This window comes from Tenrec ecaudatus, chromosome 16, assembly GCF_050624435.1.
Source record: "Tenrec ecaudatus isolate mTenEca1 chromosome 16, mTenEca1.hap1, whole genome shotgun sequence".
Taxonomy (NCBI): Eukaryota; Metazoa; Chordata; class Mammalia; order Afrosoricida; family Tenrecidae; genus Tenrec; species Tenrec ecaudatus.
In genome coordinates this window covers 7,146,075-7,169,962 of record NC_134545.1, presented here as the reverse complement: position 1 = coordinate 7,169,962, position 23,888 = coordinate 7,146,075, and the positions used below count along the sequence as shown (strand labels likewise).

The 23,888-nt window shown below is 49.4% G+C and overlaps 1 protein-coding gene across 1 annotated transcript in view; it reads right to left on the bottom strand.

The window, feature by feature from the left end:
* ATP2A2 (ATPase sarcoplasmic/endoplasmic reticulum Ca2+ transporting 2) overlaps nucleotides 1–1,824 on the bottom strand; it is a 46,427-nt gene extending 44,603 nt beyond the window's left edge. Inside the window, exons 1-3 of the mRNA XM_075534451.1 lie at nucleotides 1,168–1,824; nucleotides 494–511; nucleotides 313–395 (exon numbers count right to left, since the gene is read on the bottom strand). Of these exons, the coding sequence (XP_075390566.1) occupies nucleotides 313–395; nucleotides 494–511; nucleotides 1,168–1,285 (219 nt within the window). The 5' untranslated portion in view covers nucleotides 1,286–1,824. The remainder of the gene's footprint in view (nucleotides 1–312; nucleotides 396–493; nucleotides 512–1,167) is intronic.
* Nucleotides 1,825–23,888: the final 22,064 nt, after the last annotated feature.

Genomic DNA, 23,888 nt, shown 5'->3' with positions numbered 1-23,888 from the left:
TTGAGGTTCTAACAATGTCAATGTTAAATACAATTAGGAAGGTGATTGTGTCAGGCTCATGGTAGTCTGTTCTATAAAAGCCAGGCACCGGTTCTCTTCTGAACATGAATACCTTCCAGGGTTTCGTTCATAATTCGGAAATGTCAGTTTTATGTTAGGTTTTTTTTTTAACGTAAAGACATAATACACTTCTCCTTCAACGTGTTTTCACCCCGTGAGCACCATTATTTTCTGGGTTTTCATCTATGGAATAGCCTCAATCTTTTAAATTTTCTTTACAAGATAAAAATGAAAAAAAAATTTAATACTTACAAAAGATATACACGCTGCCAGCAATAAAATTCTAACTAGTAAATCTTCAAACTGCTCAATCACAAGTTCCAGCAAGGTCTTTCCTGTTAGAAAACAAGCATGTTTATTTGTTGTAACTTTCATCTTAACACCATCAAATCAAAGGAGGGGAAGGAGGGGGATGAGCTGTTAGGCGACTTACCTTCTTCAGCTGGTAACTCTGTAGAACGGAGAGATTCGCCATGCATGGTCAGAGAGGTGGGAGAAAGAAAAAGAAAGGACATTTTAGCACTTTGCCTTCCTCGAGGAAGAACAGCTAACACCATAAAGCCCATTCTTGGGAAGGCAGATCTGTGACAGGCCTAGATTTGCGAACATTTGGCTTTTTTTTTTTAATTGCAATACAGAAGGTCCTACTAAAATAAAACCTGCAATGCGATTTAATGCAAAGCGTGACGGCTCCGCCACCGAAACCAGCCTCCTGGACCTAAGGAGGAATCGGTTCAACTGTGTCATCCCTGCTGCCAGGTGTGTAACTTTGGGGAGCGCCCGAGAACGGACAGCGGCTTTCCCAAAGTCAAGGCCACCTGGAAAAGCGACTGGGGACGGACGACGAAACGCCTCGCAGGGGCCGCAGCTCGCGCTCCAGCGGGGCCACCGCGCCAGCTGCGCGCCACGAAGGTCAAGGGCTCCGGGAGCCTCGAGTCCAGGCCCGAGGTGGCGAGCCCGATGGGGCGCCCGCCTGCAAGCTCCCTCGCCCGGCTCGAACGCTGCAGCCCCCGCGGGCGCCGAGCCGAGCCGGGCCGGGGCCCACGCGGCCGGGCAGCCATCTTCCCTGGCGCTCGGTCGCGCGCGCGGCCCTGGCGCGGCACCTACCGTTGGAGCCCCATCTCTCCTTGAGCTTCTTGACCTGCTCCAGGCTCAGCCCCGTGCTCTCATTGACGCCGAAGTTGCCCAGCACCTCCTCCACCGTCTTTGTGTGCGCGTTCTCCATGGCGGCCGGGGCCCGGCTGGCCTCCCCGCGCGTTCCGGCGTCCTCCTCGCTTCGGCCTCGCCCTCGGGCCGCCGCCGGCTCGTGTCACCCGGGCACCCGGGTGCCCAGGCGTGCCCTGGCCGATCGCTGCCGCCGCCGCCTCCGGCCACTTCCGCCTCCCCGGCGGGCGCTGAATCACCCCGCGCCCCTACCCGGCAACCACCCTGCTCGCGGCCGGCCGCGTCGGCACCCGCACGGGCAGACTGGGTGCCGGCCTTCCGAGCCTCGGCACAAGGGAGGGCCTCGCCTGCCCTCAACCGCCCGCCGGCTCCGCAGGCCGAGCCCGGCCGGAGGCAATCCGGGCCGCACGAGGGGCCGCCGGTGGACCCCCGAGGGCCGAACGTGGCTGAGGGGACGAGCCGGCGGGGTGGTGCGCGGCGCGTTGGCTCGGCTTTCTCCCCCCGTCACCCCCGACAGCGGCTGAGGGAACTGCGGCGGCGGCGACGGCGACGGCGAAGGAGGTGGCGTCGGGGACGGCTCCGCAGCGGCTGCTCTAATAGCATTTATCGGCCGCTGCCTCCCCTCTCGCCGCCGCCGCGGCATGTGGACGTCGCTCATTGGCCGAGAGCGCCCAGCGCGGCGCGGGCGGCGCGACCCCACCCCCTCCCCGCGGCTCCCTCCCTCCTCGCGCCCACGCCGCCGCACAAGCCACGCCCCCTCCGCGCTCCGCTCCAGGAACCCGGATCGAGGCCGGCGCGCGCCGCCGCGCCCGCGCAGTGCGCGCTGCAGCCCGCCGAGGCACGCCCGAGCCCCTGTCCTCTCTCTGTCTTGCTGCTCACGGTCCTCTTTGCCGCCGCCGCTGCAGAACCGGGGTGGCCGAGCCTAATAGGAGCACGGGTGGAAGGGCCCTTCGTTCGAGGCCCTGAGGCCCCGTGGATGGCGGAGCCCAGGCTCTCGTCTGTGGCTTCAGGGGCGCCGCACCCTCCCAACCCCAAGCTGGGAGCGCCACCGCACGCAGTATCTCCCCCACTCCTGAGGCTTCTAGCCCCGGTCAGGGAGCCCCGCAGAGAGGCCCCACTGTCCCCGCTCCCTGTCTCCGGAGAGGTCGGGGGTTTTAATTTTAATAGCACCCCCCGCCCCCCGAAGCCAGTGATGCTCGCCGGCAGAGAAGTCACAGGCTAGGCTGCAAAGACTAAATGCAGCTAGGATTGCGTCAGGCGTTGGGTTCTGACGTGGAAAAGATCAAGGCGGTTTGTCTAGATTCCACTTTCCCCAGTAGGACAAGGGACTTCATGCCTGCAACGTTTTTAAAACGTTTTATTGTGGTTTGGCTGGAAACGTACGGAACAAATTAGCTTCCCATTCAGCAGTTCATGCACAGTGTGCTTCGTGACATTGGTTGCAATCCCCCTTGGGTAACAGTCCTCTTCCCACTTCCACCCTGGGTTCCCCTTTTCTCATTCGCCCATTTCTGCTGCCCCTTCCTGCTTTCTGAGCATTTCAGCAAATGCTGCCCTTGTGCTCTCTGAGGAGCAAGTCTTTGACAGGTGTTGTTTGTTCCGTTTACGTGCCTGTCTTTTGTTTGAATGAAAGATGATTCCGGGAAGTAGGTTCAGATCCAGGTTTGCTGGGTGTCTGAGGGCCAAAAGCTATTCTTAAGCCACGAATTTGCTTCTGGGGGGACTATTCAAAGCCTAAGTCACAGCAAGATAAAAGAAATGTCATCAATAGAAAGCAATGGTTCCTATTTCCCAAGGAGAGACCTTTCTCTGAGTCCATGACCAAAACTGAGCATACATCACAAGGCAGCCACCTTCAACAAGTACAGTATGTTGTAGGAGGTAGCACAGATACACATCCACATGAACAACTCGCTATCAAGTCAATTCTGACTCATTGTGACCCTCCCAGGGCCGTGGACAGCTGCCCGTGGGTTTCCCAGCTGTAACTCCTTATGAGAGTAGAAAGCCTTATTGTTCTCCCTCCGAGAGGCTGGTGATTTCAAACTGCTAACCTTGTGGTTGGCAGCCCAATGTATGCCACCAAATGTGGAGCACTTCCTCCAGCAAATGCAAATCTCAGGGCATTCCGCAGGTCGGGCGGGGTGGTGGTGGGAGATCAGGCATGTCATTTCACTATTTCCAAGAAGTAGAGGCTGGCAAGCAGCTTTGATTGATACTTGGCAAGGGGCCAAGAAAACTACACAGAGCAAAACAAACCGAAATGTGTTTGTGTATGGTGATGCACTTAAGGTGGAAACTGCCTGAGCCACAGGATAAGAGCCTCTCCTAAAGGCCCATGGCAGTCTGGGGTGTGGTGATGGAGGGCTGGTGGTTCTGTACTAGTACCCTAAGGATTCCTCTGCCTCCTCACCCAGCACCGCGGCAGGAGAGTCAGGACCTCTTCTCAGCCTGGAAATCTTCGCTATTTGAATTCGGATCTCCTTTCTGTGGCCTGGCTTCTACTTGTCAAGTACTTAGGATCTCTAGGGCCCTTCTAAGCTTCTTGAGGGCTTGAATGCCCATCCTCCTAGGGACAGGCCTTCTTCCATCGTGTCATCCAGTTCTCAACTTCAAGGTCACCTCCCAAGATGTGTTTGTGCTCCACCCAATCTCATAGGGCCAGGCTCCTCGGGCAGCCTCTGTCACATCATTCAGTTTCATCTTCTTCACAGCACTTACCTCTGATGTTGCTTTTTTGTTGAGCTGTTTGCTGCCAGCCTCCGACTGGACTCCATGGCCATGGAGCCCCAGGATAGGCATAATAAGCTTCATCGCAAGAGGACTGTGACATCTCATCTAGGATCAGCACTCAGAGTGGTATTGCATACACTTAAACAATGATTGAGCATCCAACTTTGGAATGATTGAGCCACTCCAGTCCCATGACTTGTAAAGGAAGGTTACTGATTTCCAACTATGGAGGAGGGGAGGAGCCCGGGTGGTAGAGTGGGCTTCTAACTACAAGTTCAGCAGTTTGGAGACCCCAGTTGCACCGTGGGTAAAAGATGAGCTGTTCAATTCCCATAGAGTTACAATCTCTGAAACCCACTATCTTGTAGGGTCCCTATGAGTTGAAATCAACTCCTTGGCTGTGGGAAGGAAAGGGATGGGGAGGAAATGTGAGCTACTTGCCTCAGGAAAATAGCTAGGAAGGGTCATTAGGTTTTCAATTCTGAGTCAATTCTCAGTGCCATCTCCCCCCTCCCCCTCCCCATCCCCTTGACTTTCTGAGATTTTAACTCTTTACAGTAAGTCAAAAAATCTTTCTCCTGCAGAGCAGCTGGTGGTTTCAACCTCTGATCTTGAGATTAGCAGCCCAACTGGTTTCCTACTCCACCACCAGGGCTCCTTAAAGCAAACAAGAGCAGAGCGAAATAGCACTCAGTTTTCTCAGAGAAGAGTCACGATTCTGTCACACTCGCACTGCTGAGACACTGCCGTCACCCATTTGGCTGTTCTTGGCAAGTTTTCTGTCTCCTGAGGCTGAAATCCTCTCTTAAACAGACCCCGTAAGTTTTTGCTGGGATTTTTCCCCTTCTATATTTTCATACGGGGTGGGGAATATGTTTAAAACCAAGGCTGCTAAACAAAAGGTTAGAGGTTCAAGTCCACCCTAGGTGATTTGGAAGAAAGGGCTGGCAAACTACTTCTGAATGACCAGGCATTGGAAATCCGATGGAACACAGTTCAACTGACAGAATATCTTCTGAGGCAACTAGTTTTGTTTTGTTTTTAATGTCCTTGGTTCTTCAACCTGTTGATATCTCTAAACTGGAATGTTGTCTATTAGGGGCCAAACTTACTATAAATCCAGCCCCCAAAATGCAAAAGGCTCTAGTTTCTCTTATGTAGACATAAGTTTGTGCTTAATTTATTTTATCCATTGAATTTCTTTTTTTTTTTTAATCCATTGAATTTCAATGGCTTCTTGGTAAGCCATTGATTCAGAAACGTTTAAAAGTAAGCATGGGATTTAGAACTGTATTCACCACCACCAAGGATTCTAGCTCCATTCAGTAAATGGAGGACAGAGAGAGAAAAGGAAGAAGGAACAGCAGCTGTGATTCAGAAAGTCCGATGATTTAATCAAAGGACTTCAAAGGCATCAGTGAGGGGTTGTGGGGGGAGAGGCTGGGAGCTAGCGAGGCAGGCAGAAAAGAATGACTTGCAAAAGATGTTCCAGGCAACTCCCTAGCCTTCTACAGGCCTCCAGGAAAGTGATGGAGATTGCAGAAAGGCACCCTGTTCCATATGTGGACTGCTCCAATCACAACAACAAGGAGTTCTGGTGATGCTGTGGGTAATAGGTTGGGCTGCAAACAGAGGCCAGCAGCTGGAACCCACCAGCTGTTCCAAGGAAGAATGGTGAGGCAGTCTACTTCTGGAAAGATTTACAGCCTTGGCAGCCTAGTTGGGCAGATCTACTCTGCCCTCGAAGGTCCCATGAGCTGGAATTAAACTGGTAGCTGTGAGCTACATGTTCGAATGCTCCTTAGAAGCAAGGATGGCAAGACTTCATCTCACATACATTGGACCCTAGAGAAGGACATAGGCCCAGTTGACTAGAGAACAAACCCAGCGACACTCATATTAGCGTAAGAGAGAGTTTGATATCAAGAAGTAGCTATAGATCAGGAAAACATCCCAGTCCAGATTGCCCATAAGTCCAATACTAGCCCATTAACCCCCTCTTTAGACTCATGCAGCCATAAGCAATGATGCAAAATACAGGAAGATCACAGGCTGGTGGGTGAAAAGTCTTGTGGATCCAATGGCGGTGGAAGGATCACAGGTCTCAGCATGACTCGCCGGCATGAAGATAAAGGCAGAGAGAGGTGGGGAAGTTCTCAGGACCATACTTTATGAGAAGGTCATACCCCACAAGTCAGACTGTGACTTGATTGACAGGCTAGCCTCCCCCTACATTTGTATCTCTTCAAGTTGACATGAATTATGCAACCGCCAGAGACATCGTGCTTGGGGCAGCAAGAAAGAGAAAGACCCTCAACAAGCTGGACGGACACAGTGGCTGCAACAATGGGCTCAGGCAGAGGAACAGTTGTGAAGATGCTGCAGGACCGGGCAGTGCAGTACATAAGAGTTCTGCTGCACATACGGTTACTATGAGTCAGAGCCAACTTGATGGTATCAAACAACAACAATCACGACAGCAGTCTCATTCTGGGCTGAATCTACCTTGCATTATTAACTTTCAGGCATTTGTTCTCGACTGGTCTGCAATCACGCTGTATCCGTTGAATTCTTCTCCCACGTGATAGCCTCCTCTGTAGGGCAGTGATGATGAGTCGGAATCGGCTTGACGCCCATGGGGCTTGTGTTAAAATGCTCCTTTCCCAGCTGAAAAGGAACAGCTCAGGCCCCGAGCTCTTCTTCCTGTAAAAGGGCTTCCAAGAGTTCCTGGGAGACTTCCATTAGCTTTCCATTCCCTGTCCCTACAAGCTTTTTGAGGCCCTGCCATCCTCAGCATCCTCGTCATCAGTTCTGGGGAGCCTGCTTCTGGACCCCAAACTCTGGGCATGGTCTTGCAGCAGAGTGCTCCTTCCCCCTGCACAGTGTTGATCTGTGAGCTGCCGACTGGTTCGATCTTCCCATGGGTGCTTGCGCTTTTAATCCAGACTGCATTTTGCCTAACATGGAACGGTAGCAGGCTCACTTTGGTTGAGATGTGCAGTCTGTTGCAGTCGCTTCGAGTCTGGCTGTCAAGCCATAGCTCCCAGCTTTGGGCCCGTCCACACAGCTACTCAGCAGGCCTTCTCTGCCTGTATCCAACAGAATCACTAGAGATTTATCCTGGATTGAAAAGAGCTCACCATCTAGATCTCGTTGTTCAAGGGCTAAAAATCAGCTGAACCACAGGCCCCCAAATCAGTAGAATTAAAATTCTATAATCCACCCCTTTCCCAGCCCAGGCCTCCTAAACTATTGCATTATGCACATTGGAATGGCTATTCTTCTTCTGGCAGAGCAGCTGATGTAGGCAGCTTGATTCATAAAAATAAATAAATAAATCACAGGTTCTCATTGTAAGAGTCTAACATTGAGAGAGGCAGGTGGGAACGAAGACCATTCCAAGAGACTTCCCTCCACCTGTCACCTCTCACTCACTGCTGGGCACAAGTTGGCTGGGTGAGGTGCTGGGCAGAGTTGCCTGTACTCTTTAAGTGGTCGAGTCACTTATGGTATTCTGCAGATGCCAGCCCACTGCACCATTACCTAGCCCACATTTCTCTCCTTTGTCCTGAAGAATTTTGCAAAAGGACTTCGTCAAATTCCTTGCTGAGATCCAAACTGTCTATAAGCGTCTACAAATCCACATTGTAGGGATCTTTTCAATGGCTGTAGAAGCAGCAAGACATATTGCATTGGGAAAATCTGCTGCTGCAGCAAAAACAACAACAACAACAACAACAAAAACCTCTTTGAAGTGTGATAGTCTAAAAAACAAAAAAGGGCAATAGGTCAAAGACATCACTTTGAGAACCAAAGCGTGCTTGACCCAAGCCAGGATATTTCCGAACGAGGCAAACGCATGTCAAAGCTGGACAATGAGTAAGCAAGACTGGAATTTCTACCCTTGAATGACGGCGTTGGCGATTCAAACTGAATAAACCATGGACTTCTAGAAGGCCAAGCAATTATGTCCTGGACGAAGTACAGCCAGAAGGTTCCTTAGAAGCGAGGACGGCAAGACTTTGTCTCACATCCATGTTAAGGGGATGCAGTCCCGGGAGGAGGGCGTCATGCTTGGTAAAGTCGAGCGTCATTGAAAAAAGGGGAAGACCCTCAACAAGATGGACTGACACAGTGACTGCATCAGTGGGCTCCAACATACCGATGACTGTGAGGATGACGTGGGACCAGGCCGTCTCGGGCTCTGTTTACACCGCCTGGCTATGAGTTGGAACAGACTCAATGCCCTGCACCCAACAACAAAAAGGAATCTTTTGACACAGATGTGTGAGGTGTGCTATGGCTTCTGTTACTCAAAACAGGCTAGTGCCTCATGTCCACCACTTTTTCCACACGCTCACAAACTATGACATTTATGGCCATCTGCCAAACTCAACAGAATGTCTTCTTTTTCAGCATTTGCCTCCTCCCTTCCATTACGGTCTAGTAGGATAGCAAAGTGACAAAACCCGAATTTCCTAGTTTATGGGGTTGGGGTGCGGGTGGGGGGACTTCACGGAAGTAGGTTTCAAACTCAGAACAGCTTGATCCAGATACTGGAAGTCTCTGCCAATCTCTTTCCACCTCTAGTCTCTCCTGCCCACCTTTGCTATTACTTTCAGGTCGGCTGCCTCCAGGTGGTGATAAACGTGGCCCTGAGGCATTCCCAGCTGATGGTCTCCCACTTTCTTCATTTCACTGCAGAGAGGTTAAATGAAAACAGGGATTGCTGGGTCCTACCCTCAGGAATCCTGAGTCCTTGGGCCCGGAGGGTGGTGGTGGCGGTGGTGGTGGTGGTGGTGGTGGTGGTGGTGGTGGTGGTATGTGTGTCCAGGAATGTGCATTTGGAACAAATTCCCAGGTATCTTGATGGTTTCAGTTAAGAGACCCACACCCAGTGGGAAAATACTGTTGCAACTCCCCAAGGAAAGAGGAATGACTGTTGGGTCAAAAAATACAAACTGCTCACATCACTGAGGCAAGTCAAAGACCTACCCTACCCTCAGACGAGGAGAGAGGGAGGGTGGTGTGGTGGTTGTGGTGGTTGTGGTGGGGGGGGGGGTCGGAGCAACAGCAAACTAGCTGAGAGGAGGTACCAAGAGGCAGAAATAAGGGGAAAGTGGCAGTGGGGTAGGAGGAGGGTAAAAGGAAACAGAGGAAGGATCAAGGAAGCAAAACAATGGATAAAGATATAAACAAAGTGGTGTACATATGTAAATACATTAATCCACAAAAAAAGAGGTATTGGTTCATGTACATGTATCTATATGGCAATACACTGAGGTAGGGGATGGACTTTGGGCCTCTGCTCATATCCTCTCCTCAATACAAGAACACTTTGTTCTAACCAATCGGCAGTCTGAGATGTTCATCCTCCCGACACAATCGCTAAAGACAAAACAGGTGCATAAGCAAATGTGGTGAAGAAGGCAGATGATGCCCGGCTATTAAAAGATATAGCGTCTGGGGTCTTAAAGGCTTGAAGTTATACAAGCTGCCATTCAGCAGTGAAGCAACAAGTCCACATGGAAGAAGCTCTCCGCCAGTGCGATCATGAGGAGTCATAGGGACCACGTAATAGGCATCAGCAGACACATAACAAACAAAAACATATTGTTGAGAACGAGGTGGGCTGGTGCAGAGATCCAAAGAAAGCCCATCTGTAGATAGGGGAACAATCTCCCCACACAGGCTCACAGGAAGGAGATGAGTCACCAGGGTGCAGTAAAGCATCGATGAAACACACTATATGCCTCCGGTTCCTTGAGGCTTCCTGACACACACACCCCCGCCCACTACCATGACCCCAGTGCTGCTTCCCAGTTCAGACTAGACTGGAACATGTACACAGGCACAGAAAGGGATGGGAGCTCTCGACACACAGAATCCAGGAGTGGGAATGGTGATGCCAGAGGGTAGGGAGAAGAGGGGGAGAGGAAGGGAGAAAGGGGGAACCTATCACAGTGATCGACACATAACCATACGCCCCTCTACAGGGGGATGAACAACAGAAAACATGGGGGAAGGGAGCCAGCAGTCGGTGTGAGAGATAAAAACAATAACAATGTACAATCTATCGGGGAGTTAAGAGGATGGGGGGTGGGGAGAGAAAAAAAGAGCTGGTACCAAGGGCTCAAGAGAAAGTAAATGTCTAGAAAAGAATGAGGGCAACATATGTACAAACATGCCTGATTCAACTGATGTATGAACTGTGGTAAGAGTTGTACAAGCCCCAATAAAATGATTTTTTTTAAAAGATCTCTGCTAGGAGAGCTATGAAAACTTCTTATAGATAACTAAATAACTTGAAGGAAATTTGTTACTCAGCCTGAGAGATCAAGACTATCAGGGGAGGGGAGCAGGGAGGGAATGATATCAAGTTCAATTGACATTTTAAATAACATAGTTCACAAAGGCAATGATACATGTTCTAATTCAGTGAATAATGACTGGAGTCTTTTTTTTTTAAATCATTTTGTTGGGGGCTCTTACAGCTCTTATCGCAATTCACCCATCCATCATTGTGTCAAGCACATTTGTACATTTGTTGCCATCATCATTATCAAAACATCTTTCTACTTGAGCCCTTGGTATTAGCTTCTCTTCCCCCTTCCCGCACCCTCCCTGGGGCTGGGGTCTTAAAAGCCGGAGAGCAGTCACCAAAGGTGCAATACTGATCTTTCATCAACCAAAGGAAGGCTGATGAAAATGAAAAGACAAACGGAAACAATTCAATGGGTTCGATGGATCGTACATGCATCACGCTCTACAACCCGAGCCCTAGTAGAACCAGTGAGTGGTTCCTGGCTCCCACTCCCAACTGCTGGAAAAGTATCACCTGAGAAAATGCATGCTAGCGTGGGAGGAGCTCTGGAGGAGCAGGGGTTACACACTAAGCTGCTAACCAAAGGTCAGTGCTCCGTTCAGAGAGAGAAGCTGTCTACTGCTGTAAGGATTTAAAGTCTTAGAAACTCAAAGGGGTAGCTCTACACTGTCATACAGTGTCACTGTGTGTTACAATCAACTTCATGGTCATGAGTTTGGCTTTAGTTTGGATAGACTGGGAGAAAAATGTGCACAGAACTCAAAAGCATAAGAGACCAGGTTCACTGGTGAGAGGTGGGATGCTCGTGATCCGGCTTTCAGTCACTCTTTAGGCCTGGAACCAAATCCACCCAGTGTTAACAATCATCACCCATTTAGGATCAAAAGAGCAGCAGCATTTACTCAAGGGCAAAGTTCAAGGGGCGGAGCGGGGTGGGGGAGGGAGGGGAAGGAATGGACACAGGAGAGATGGAGAAGTAAAATGGGGAAGGAAGATAAGCGGTGGTACCTGGAGGGGATTGCAATGGAGGAGTTGAATCAGAATGTGATAAGATGGGAAAGTAAAACTATGATATGCCCTGTAAATCCTTCACCGAATTCATAAGAAGACGTTCAAACAAACAAAAAGACCTACCTGGTATTAGTATTTTCCAGAAGCGGGGCAAAGAAACAGGAGAAAAGAAAGACAATGCTAAGCCTTAGAGGATCCTGAGCTTCTGTTGAGGGTGATGGGAAAATTTGGGAATGGTGATGGTTGAACATATGGACATATTTGATGTGACTGAACTATGTAGGTGAAGATTGTTGAAATGGCTGTTTTGTTACTTATACATTTAACACACACACACACAAAGTATTGAAAAACACACAAGTAAACAAAAAGATCCTCCCTGGTGTGGATGCATCATAAATTCTGGAGATGCCCTAGATTCTTCCCCTGCCATTTTCAATTTCATCTGCCATGCACCCACCACCACCTCCCTTCCCTTCAAGTTTAAACCCCTGCCACAAGGAGCCATGGTCACTTCTTCTCTACCTCTGCCCAGTTGGTCCCTTCGACTTAGATCTGCTTGGTGGACTATTGGTCTTTCAAGGAAGATGCTCAAAGTATAGCCTTCCTGTTAGTGGCCCTCTCCATCCCCTCTATCTCCCCCATCCCAGAATTTAGTTGTGCCTTCTTCGGTGTTCCACAGAGGCCTCTCAAAATTACTCAACTCTCAGTACAGTCCTGCCAGTGTTCCTTCTACGTCTGTGGCTGATCCTTCTCAATCTTCTCTGCAGGCACCTCCCCCTCTTCTAGTCAAACTTTAAAGATGGAGTGTCCTCCAGCTCAGGACCAACTTTAAGCCTAACCACTTCTTAAATGTTGGTGTCATATGCATGTCTATGTTCACACGCGTGTACTCAACCTGACATCTCCACTTCACTGTGGCATGGGCTCACCTGAGAGGGTGATGGGAGACAGGGCAGTGTAGGAGAAATCCATGAATAATAAAAAGCTCTCTTGAATATGCAAAGAACTGAGGAGAACAACATGGGGGAGTCGGAACAGCAAAAGAGTTAACATACACAAAAACAGTCCTTCCGTCCTTCCATCGTATTTATCACCTTAAGTCAATTTTATTGTCTTCCACCAGCAAATTTATAAACTCTAGTGGAACAGGGTTCTTATGAGCTTAGGAAGCACAGAATAAAAAAATGATTGGCTGAGGGTTCCTCAAAAAGTTAAACGTGGACCCATATGACTCACAACCCAGATCTTAGGTATAAACCCCAAGGAAATGAAAGCAGGGAAGTAAACAGAAGCTTGTGGACGCAACCTAAATGTCCAGCAACAGATAACTGGATAAACGGTATTTAGTGTATGCCTCACTCACTGACTGTCATCAAGTTGATTCCCACTCATGCTGACCCTGTAGAGGAGAACTGCCCCTGAGGGCTTCAGAGCTGCAAATCTTTATGGGAATAGAAAGCCTCATCTTTCTCCCATGGAGCAGCTGGTGGTTTCGAACTGCTGACCTTGAAGTTAACAGACAAACAATCTATGCCACCAGGGCTACTTGGAAAATTGCTCAGCCAGAAAAGGAAGTTAAGTTCTGATACATGCTACAACATAATGACTCTTGAACACACTGTGCTCAGTGGAATCAGTCATCAGAAAACAATTATTGTATGACAGCACTTATGCGAAATAAGCAAAATTTAGAGACCAATGTTTAGCAACAGTGACCATGTGGTCACCATGAGTGGAATCTACTTGTGGCAGTGAACTGGCCGTGGGAGACAGGGAGAAGGAAATTATGTAGGGGCACTGAGCATCTCCTAGTAGTAGTGGAAGAATCTGGAAATGGAGAATGGGGTTGCTTGCACACCATGATGAATGTAACCAACGTCACTGAATTGCACAGGTTAAAAAAAAATGTAGAATTGACACATCATAGATGTATCTTTTTTTCACACACAAAAAAGTGACTTACCAATGGGCTAGTGGACCATACAAACCCCAGTCTCCATAGCCCATAGAACTAGATGGCACACAGCCACCATCACCAATTGCTCTGAAGAGGATCACATTAGAAGGTCCTGGATAAAGTGGGAGAGAAAGGTAGACCAAAACGCAAAATCATAAGCCCACACTCATCGGTCAGCTAGAGACTTGTGGGAGCTCAGAATCAATGGCCCTTCAAGTTGAAGCACACTCACCCCTGTGGTAGAATAATTAAACATTAAGATCAAAAGGGCAGCACTTACCTAAAGACAAAGTCCAGAGGGTTAAGAAAGGAGGAGGGGATAAAAACAAACAAACAAAAAACCCAGCAGGGATGGAAACAGGAATCAAGGAGGAAAGTGCAATGGATGAGTTGAAACAGAATGTGTAAGAATTGTTGAATGTGAGATAGAAGGTCTGTAAACAAACCTTCACCTAATTCACAAGGAAAAAGAAGTTTGGGTTTGTTTTTTTTTAATGATGTGTGGGCTCAAGTAATAGGATAATGCTTTGAGAATGATGATGGCAACAAATGTACAAATGTGCTTGACACAATGGATGGAAGGATGGATTGTGATAAGAGTTGTACGAGCCCCCCAATAAAATGATTTTAAAAAAATGATGTTTGATGGTTGTTGGTGTTGAGTTGCTGGAGTGTGTTGTTACATGTGGTACATCCCAGTAACCAGAACCGTGTACGGAGCAGGTGCACACCACACTAATAACAAAGTCCTGTCCCCATCGAAATCTGTGTGTGTGTGTGTGTGTGTGTGTGTGTGTAAGGCACCCTGGTGGCACAGTGGGTTAATCACTGGGCTGCTACTTACAAGGTTGGCGGTTCAAACCCATGAGCTGCTCAACGGGAGACTACAGCAATCTGCTCCCTTAGAGATCGACAGCCTCAGAAACCCACAGAAGCAGTTCTACTCTGTCCAACAAGGTCGCTATGAGTCACAATCAACTCATTATGGTAACTCCAGCTAAAAAAGCATATAAACACACACACACACACACGCCATCCAACAATGCCAAACAACGTACTGTGAAATGATTTTTCAAAACCAGAGAGCTCCCTGATGGGATAATGTAGTTTAAATATAGCAGCTATTTTTCCCTCCAGTTGGTTTGTTCTTCGACTCTTTTATGTGTGGAAAGATTTCAAAAGCTCCCCTCCACTGCCTTCCTTTCTACCCCATGAGTGCTTAGATCTTAACCAGTGAAAGAATAAACCAGCTTTTCTGTGAGCCCAGAAGCAAAAGGAGATTTTTTTTTTTCAATTTTAAAAGACACAAGCCCCCCTCCCTTTCCCTTGGGACCAGGGTGCTGCTGTTCTAGCAGTGGAGAGGCAGCGGTGAGCAGGCTGAAGCACTCAACTGCTAAGACCCCCTAGTTCAAGCCCACCAGGCTCCACAGGAGAAAGCTGAGTCTGTCTGCTTCCGTAAGGGTCACAGCTCTGAAAACTCTGTTATCTCAAGTCCCAGCGAGTCAAAATGGTCTTAGCAGCAGCGATTATTTTGGTGGTGGCGTTTCCACACGCAGGGACTGAATGTGAGGGCAGAGTGGCAGGGGGCAAATTCCTAGAACAGGATCTTTGTTCCCAGCTGAGCGGTTCACTCCCTTGATGTCCCACACAAACAAGAAAAGAACAGGTGCTGTTTGGGTCTCCTCTTATGATCCTGCTGTAGTTACCTGATAGGCCACAAAAGACCTCAGGGGGGTGGCTGCCCTCCCAAGTCACCTTGTGAGCCTCTCCTGATGTTGGATGGGGGGAGGGAGGGGATGCTGCGGAGCTCAAGGAGGGAGCTCCCTCCCACTCACCTATCTAGCCGCTTGCCTCTCCCAGGCCCTGCTCTGATTTAGTGTTGCTATTCCCACTGCTCTCTGCCCAGACCTCTGTCTTAGGAGCTGATTGGAGGGGTTCTCGCCGCAGAGCCCCTGTTCTCAGTCCCTGTGACAGCTCTGCTCAGACCCTCAGTCTTCCTGCCTCCTGAAGATCCCGTCTTGATTTGGTGGCAGATGCACTCAGGCTAAGGCTCTACCCTGCATGCACATCACTCCCCGGAGGCCAGAAGAATCGTTCCTCCTCTGGGAGCTGTTTCCCCAGGACCACAAGGCCTCTCTCTAGGCCTTCCACCTAACAGTTGCATCTCAGTCCTGGATGGGGGGATGGGTAGAGCACCAGCCGGCTGGGCTTGGCTAGAGATGCCTGCAAACGTTTCTCCTTCGTGACTCAGCCTCTGAGCGCAGTGGCCTCCCTCTCCCTGGAATGCTGGGAAACCATTGCCAACTCCTGCCCCCATCCCTGTCCTTCCTGAAACTTTGTCCTCAAGAACCAGATTGCCTTCCAAGATCTAACATGGTTCTGGTCTGCGGAGGGAGAGGGAGCGTATGGAGGCAGTAGCCAACCACCTCCAACTGAACAGCATTGAGAAGCAGAGAACAGGAGGGGAAAGGGGTAGGTGTGCTAGGGTGACATCTTCAAGGAAAGAGGCTTCAGCCCCATCCCTGCCCAGACCCCTCTGCTTAGATCCTTTCTCATATATAGTTTGGGACTGCCAATCAGTGGATCACTCAATCCAGGATCCATTTCAACAGCACATGAAAAAAATACCAAATTCACTGCCATTGAGTTGATGCCAACTCATAGGGAGCCTGTAGGGCCGGGCAGAATGCCCCTGTGTGTCTCTAGGACTGTCACTCTTAGTAGAGGCAGCTGAGGATCAAGTGAAGGGCGCCCTGCTTGCTTGGGACAGGCTCAGCGCTGGGCACTTTTGCGCAAGTCTCCTTGTGTGTCTTCAGACCCAGTTTGGTAGGAGTTGTGGCCCCGCCTCTTTCCCAGGGACAGGACACACATCCTCAGTGCAGTTGTCATTCATCAAAGCCCCACAATTAGAGCCCTGGTGCCCTGAACTGAACACTCGGCTACTAATCAAATGATCCATGATTTGACACGCCATTCTGAGAGACAGACAGACAGACTAGGGGCAGTCAGCTTCTGTAAGGATTTAGACCCTCGGAACCCTAGGGGGCGGTTGATTCTACTCCGTCTGTCCTACAGGGTCGCCATGGGTCAGACGGTGGAGCATTTGCTCTTGGCTCTGTTTTCAGTATTTGGTAAACATTGTTGGGAATAGTACACTCTTTGTATGTGGGAGAAATAGGTAGGATCCAGACCTCAGACCATGAACTGCAATACATTTTGAAGTGGGAAAGAGGGTGGGTTACGCACTCAGAAAGAACACGCGGAGGCACCACAAGCCGACTACGCTGACTCACGTGACGCTCACTGTAGACCGCAGCAAGGATCCTCCCTCGCGTTGCCAAGACTGCACATCTTTATGGGAGCAGAAAGTCTCCGCTTTCTGCCAAGGTGGCTAGTAGATTTGAACTGCTAACCTTGTGGGTAGTACTAAGATGCCACCAGGCTCCTTTGCCAGTGTGGAGGGGAGAGAAATGTTTAGTGCTCCAGATCAGGAGGCAGCTTTTTGATTTGCATGACAAAATATTACAAAACAAGTGGCGGGATGAGGACAAGGTCTGGAAGGAAAGGAGATGGGCTCTCTCTTGAGAGGCTACCAACGCTGGGCTGTGTCCCCAGCGCTGCACACAACCACCAACACAGATCTTGGCTGGAGCAAGGAGCTTCTTGGGTGGCCCCTGAACCACTTCAATTTCTTGGTGCCAGGTTTGTCCCTCCTCCCCATGTAGCTAAGGGAGAGGGGAGCCCTCTGCATCCACTGAGGCCACAACTCCCCAAAAGGGACAGGATCGGATGGGATCAGTGGTTCTGTTCACTGCATAGGCCCAGGCCCAGTAGAAAGTGACATTACTGGTTGGCCAGAGAGGGCCCCCCATGGGCAAAATGTAGGGACCTGCACTGGCCTGTGGCCAGCAGCGGGATTAACTTCCCAGGCACAGGCCAAAACGGGCCCGGGATTTTTATTTTTATTCCTTTTCCATTACAACTGCACAGCAACGCAAACAGGCCGTGCAAAACAATGAGCGTCCCCACTGCCGGCTGGCTCACCACCACCCATTTGTGCTGACCTCATTTTGCCCACATTAACATCCAGCTCTTGAGGACTGATTTTCCCAGCAAGGATCCTGGGAGAAAGGCATTCTGAAGGCTCTGGTCAGCGAGGATGTACCCCAAGAGTGCAAAATGTGCCACAGGGCCCCAAATCACAAGGACTTGTAAGAGCCCACCGAGAAGAGGTTACATAATCCCACTGGTTCTCCAAGATTGGGAGCCCAGGTACAGGGCTGGAGGGAAATCTGACCACAGTTAACTAATCCCCTGTCCGTTAAAAAGAGGGCTTTACGAGCAGACTCCAAACACCGTTGACACCCTGTGGAGGGACCGGTTGGGCGTACAAGCTGAATTGACCTGTGACATGCAGGCTTGTCTAGGTACACGGCCCCCACACTATTGCAGGTCTTCATGACATTCAACCCCAAACCAAAGCCATCGCCACTGAGTCAATTCCAGATCCTAAGGACCCTTCCCAGTGCCACGACCCTTTCATACAGTGCCTCATGTGGTGGTGACCCCACCCCCAACCATAGAATTATTTTTGTTGTAAGTTCATCATTGTCATTTTGCAACTGTGATGAATCGGGCAACCCCTGTGAAAGGGTCATTCGACCCCCAACAGGGGTCCCAACCCACAGGTTGAGAACCGCTGCTGAAGGCTCCCCCCAGGCTTCCGCGGCTGTATATACTTTGATGGTAGCCAACTGGTACAGCTTTCCCTGCAGAATGGTTTGGTGGGTTCAGAACGCTGCCCTGTTCATAGCTGAGCACTTCCACCCCTGTGCCACCAGGCCCCTTCAAAACTGTGTCTTTTGGAAACTGTGTGGGAACAAAGTCAGAGGATTATAGTTCCCAGGTAAGGGCCATGACCTTGGGCCAGCTAACTAACCAATCATTTGATTTCATCTTCAAACAAGGAATACACTCATGAACATGACAAAAGATGTAACCCCCACATTACCAAAGCTACTGCCAGTGAGTGGATTCTTCTTCCGACTCTTCCTTCTTGGTGGTGGGAGGTCCCTCTCCATCTGCTCTCTCCTCTTCCCTCTCCTTCAGCTCTTGATCCCATGAAGGGGTGTCGTATTGGGGCTGATCCCCTCAGGTTGCAATGTGGGGGTGACTGCACCCACAGTTCAGAAAAGGAAGGTGAGGCTGCGTGTACAACCTGAAGAATGCCATCCACGTCACTGCATAGTACATGCAGAACCTGTTGAATCGGCGTACATAATTTCAAGAACAAAAAATTAAATGAATTACTTATTTTCACCTTTTAAAAACAGAGGAATCAAAATGGTGTGGGGGTATCATTTGTCATTGGAACGCAAAGAGGAGTTTTCAGTGGTGTGGCTCAGGAAGCCTGCTGAGGTCTGTAACAGAGCCTCAGACAGGCTCCCCTCCCCAGTCCACCCCTGGCCAGCCCCCAGCACACTGTGGTTGGTTTGGTCTGGGCTACCTCCTCCTTGTGGTGCCTCAAGCTTGTGGGTCTTCCTTCACCCCTTGCGCTTGTCCTCAGGGATTCACTCTCTGGGCTTAGGCCGCCCAGGATAATTGCAGGCTCAAGACTGCAGATTCCATCTCGGCTATTTTTTTACTTTCTGCATCTGGGAAGCTTCGCCACTTGTTTCTTGTCTTGTTTTCGTCTTCATTCTTTTAGGGAGGGAGGGAGACAAAGCTGTTGGAAGGAGTTTCATTCTGTTTTCCAGGCCACTGAGGGGTTGAAGCTGTGTCCCTCAGAGGCCCAGCTGCAGGGAATCGAACCTTCAGCAGAATTTCCCTCCCACTTCTCTGGCCCCGCCTGGTGGCTTGCAGCTCAAAGGGTTTGATAACACCTCGTGCTTTCAGGGAAAGGCTGAGATGTATGCAGAGATGATGGAGTCCTTACTCAGCATATCCCTTTAAGTTCCACAGCAGACCAGAAGCTTCTAGTTTCTTTCTTTGCCAGCACTGCTGCCCACCTCACCTGCCCCCGAAATAAGCAAGCTGGTTTACTGCTAGCCCTAAAGCCGAGAAATTCTGGACCCACTGCCAGCCAGGATCAGTCTACTACCTTCCAGGGCTTGAGTCTTCAAATGTCCTCCACTTAAGGGGACCTACTGGCACTCAGAGGTCCCCCTAGGCTTGTGAGAAAGGGTCGGAGGGTTGGAAGTAGACCCAAAGACATTCAAATACCACCATTGCCTTCTGAGACCTTACCTTCTAGATTAGTGGTGGGTCGAGTTGGAAAGAGAAAGAGAAAATTAAACACCTGGGACCTCTGCCTTAGCCCAAGAATTCTCGCTGATCTACCGGGAACATGTGTGGTTGGAACGTGTGTTGCTGAACTGAACTTACCTGGTTTAGCCTTGGCAAAATGGGGTTCTGTTGCTAAATGATGCAGCCAACTTCCCTCCCTGGGTCCAGTTGCAGAATTTTGGAGTAGGGAAAACGATCATTGGCGTTTGACTCCCTAGGAAGGTATTGATAACGCTTACTAGGTCTTCTTGCTGATCCAATGTCCCCATCTTGGTTCATTCATTTTCTTCTGCTCTCTCTCTCTCACACGCACACGCACGCGCACACACACACGCACACGCACTCACGAGTTTGGGAGACTGGCACTCTCAATGGGAGTAGAAAGCTCCCTCTTTCTTCAGAGGAGCAGCTGGTGGTTTCCAACGGCAGACCTTCTGGGTCGCAGCCCAACATCTAACCACGAACCACTGGGCAGCCAGGGGTCTCCACACAAACACATTCTTTAATCTGCTTTTTATTATAGGTATTTCCTAACTTAGCAAAAGTTAAACAAAAAGGCACAATGGGCCCCTACTTACCATTCTTTATGAACATTTCTTGAATCATCTTAAATCATCTCCCATGGTCTACAACTGTGTTTCCTCAGTCTCAGTCACGCTGGTTTCGCCTCGTGCTGACCCAAGCACCCCTCTCTGTTCTTTATGTGAGTGTTCTTTACATCCGCACCCTTTGAGAAAAACTTAAAGCAAATATGTCTTCAAAGGAACCAGCATGCAACGACCCTAAATGGGAAACCGAGATCACTTGCTACAAACAGCAGGAACTGTAAACCTGCATCTAACAAAGATGCTACGTAAATGCATAATTTCCACAGACACATGATTAAACACTGCCAGGTCCTGTTGCCTGTCTGCCAGCTGATTCTGCTCATTCTGTTTGACAAGGGAGGTTATTACAAATGTTGGATGTGTTAAAAATCATACCAGCTCCAAGACTTTCAGTTATGACGCTGGGAGAGGAGACACGGGGGACCTGCTTTCCATGACACACAACACACTTACTGTCATCCACGGCTCGGCACCGGCCAGACTGGGCTTATTGTTCAGCCCCATGGGGCGCCGCTGCTGGCACGAGGCTCATGCGGAGGGTCTGACTGCACTCTCTCTCTAATCCTCCTTTTGGAAGGGTACTTGCGGGTGCCATTTTGGGGTGCCAGCTTAGCTAGGGTATAGGACCTGATTTCTTCAGCCACATACTACTAATCTTGTGTTGCTGTCAAGTTATTTTTGTAGATGAGATTCAAGACCACAATCCGCTGGAAGGTTATTCCACGTGACCTGGGTGGGGCGGACTCAATTAGTGGAAAGGCCTGAAGAACAGACGAGTTTTTCCTGAGGAAAAAGCAGCTCTGCCTGTAAATGAAATGTGGAGTCAAGAGTTTCCGGCCTACCTTTCCTGGGGACCTGCCCTAAGGATTGCACACTTTTCTAGCCAGCCCTACCATTGTGTAATCCAATGTGCTTTTTGCAATACCTCTTATCTGTCCATCTTCCCTGATGACACTGTGTTACACCTTGGGCTGCTAATGCCCGACCTTGATGGTTCAAACCCACCTGTGGCTCTGACAGGCAGACGAGGCAGTCTGCTCCTGTAAAGATGCTACTTTCAGAAACTCTGTGCAGCAGTTCAACTCTGTCCTATAAGGTTGCTAGGAGTTGAAAGAGATAGTAGGAGAGTTTTTTGGTTATCAATCCAATGTCTGTACTCTCTCCACTTATCTGCTTGTTAGCGACTTACCTATCCATCAAGCATCTTTGTCTCTGCTGCTCTACCCAGGGAATGTGCTCAGACCCTGCTGATGACGTGACTGAAGCGTGGCCAGCAGGTGCAGGTTGCTGGTGCATTTCGAATTCCTATCCCCGCAAAAGGGAGCCCTGATTGGGTTAAGTGTTGGAGCTACTAACTGAGAAGCCGGTTATTCACACCCACCAGCCGAAAGAAGATGAGGCCGTCTGCGTCTGAAAAGGCTGCTGGCCTCTGAAACCCTCTGGAGCAATTTTACTCTGTCCCATGAGGACTGATGGGATGGCAGTGGGCTTGGTTTGGGTTTGGCTTCTGCACAGATGCCAGTCTTGTCACTTTGCAGGGCTGGTATGTACTAGAATAACAGAAGTTGCCATTTTGCAATATGATCCCAAGATGACAGAGGCGAAGTCACTATTTTGATGGTAAATGTACATGGGCGTGAAGGCAAGAAGCCGAGGAGAAGGTCCTGTTGCCCAGTCCCAAGGCAGAGTCCACTGTGGCCCCAGATAGATTGTTGCTAAGCTTCTACGATGGGAAGCTCTTGTCCAAGGAACAGCCTACGGAATGGAATGTCTACCACCGTGGGGCTCAAGAACCGAGAAAAAGAAGAAGAACCCGAATTGGAGGTGGGGAGAAGGGGAATGGGAACTAAGCTCTGAGCCTGGCAGAGGAGAGAGAATCCTTCCACAGAAGGAAGCCTCCCAAGGTCTCCAGTGAAGGGGAGATGGAGACCCAGCCAGGTAAGGAGGACTGGAGGCGCTCAGAGGTCCTGGGGTGCAGGCAGGATGACGAGACTCACCCCCGGTGAACACACTATCTGCGTAGGCAGCTGGAGCCTGAGGTGAGACACTCTTTTGGTCATGTGATTCACCTGGTGCCTCTTCTCAGGCAAGACAGCACTAGCCTGCCCTGCTGATGTGAGGGCCACCTGAGATGTAGCCTAGCTAGGTGAAGGGGCTTCCTCCCCAGCCAAGGATCCAGGGGCTCCTCAAAAGCAGGCATCCCTGTCAGGAGCTCAGCAGGGAGGATGCCCGTGGCTTTGGCCAAGCGACTCTGAGAAAAGTAAAGGAGGACTCTGACTTCCCTACTTTTCTCACCTCCCCTGAGAACAAACGGAATCTAGGTTTCCTGGTAGAGACAGCAGAATGCATGGGCCTTTGACCCTAGCTCATTTACTTCCTGAATAAAACTATGTTCTCTCCAGAATGGCCTGGGAGTGCAGTTTTGAGCTTTAGTTGACAATCTTGAAATCTGACCTTTCCTCTGAGATGGGGCAATTCTGAGGGAGCCTTAGAGTAAAGCTGGGAGGGGAGGGGAGGAGGCAGACAAAGGGGAAGCTGAATAGGACACGATGAAGAAGAAAGTTCTGTTGAACATACTATCGGTCAATTCTTCCACTCCTGGGGGCACCCCTCAGCTATCTGGGTCCAGATGAAAATCCAAAATCAACTGAGAGACTAAGACTGAGCGAGTGACTGCAAGTGTACCCAAGAGAGAAGGTTCCAGCAGGAAGGACGTAGTTGCTCTCTGTAATAATGACCGAGAGATGGACCACAGACTAAGAAACTCATGAAAGAAATGCTCTACCACACTAGGAATCAATGAAATGTAGACCAGCCAACCAGAAACCTTTTCCACCTGCCAAACTAGACTGTGTGGAAGAGGGTCTTTTCTTCTCCACACGGGCTTTCTGGAACAATGGCCACTTGACGGGACTTATCAAGGGCTTTGCAAACGATGGCAGTCACTGCACTTTTGAGAATTAGTCGCAAGAATTAATGAGAGATGGTGCCTAGCTGCTACTACCAATTACTCTGAAAAGGATCACATTAGAAGGTCTTACATAGAGTGGGAGAAAAATGTGAAACAAAACTCAAAATTATAGAAGAGTCCAAACTTACTGGTTGGATAGAGACTGGTGGAATCCTCAAGACTATGTGGCCTTTACCTGGCAGGTCAGGAACTGAGTTCATCCCTGTGTTAGAATACTCAGCTATTTTCAGACGCAAAGGGCAATATTTACTCAATGACAGGATCTGCAAAGGAAGAATGGAACTAGGTAACACTGGGAGCAAGTGGCACAAAAGATTATACATTGAGGGAATTGGGATGGATGAGTTGAAACGAAATGAGCATAAACTGTTGGCTGTAAAACTGTATCACTAAAAAAACTGTATAGCTGATGATCTGCTCTGTAAACCTTAATTCACAATAAAAAGTTTTTTAAAAAAAGAAGATATCAACAAAGTTGATCATTGTTACATAAAACAGAAGGAAAATTCAACAAAAGGGAAGGGTTGATCTTGAAGAATCCATGTTAGAGAATATTAGGTAGTCATTAGACCTGACACGGACTGCTTGACTGTTGGAGCAGTAGGATCCAGAAGTGCGTGCCTGTCTTGCACAGCCTGTGGGTACTTGGAGCCTTGCTAGCTTGGGCACGTTCCTTTGTTTGTTTGTTTGTTTGCTTGTTTAAATTACGGTTCCAGTGAATCCTTTCTGTTAAACAAGTTTACCAGCATCTACTGGGGAGAGTTGCTGAAA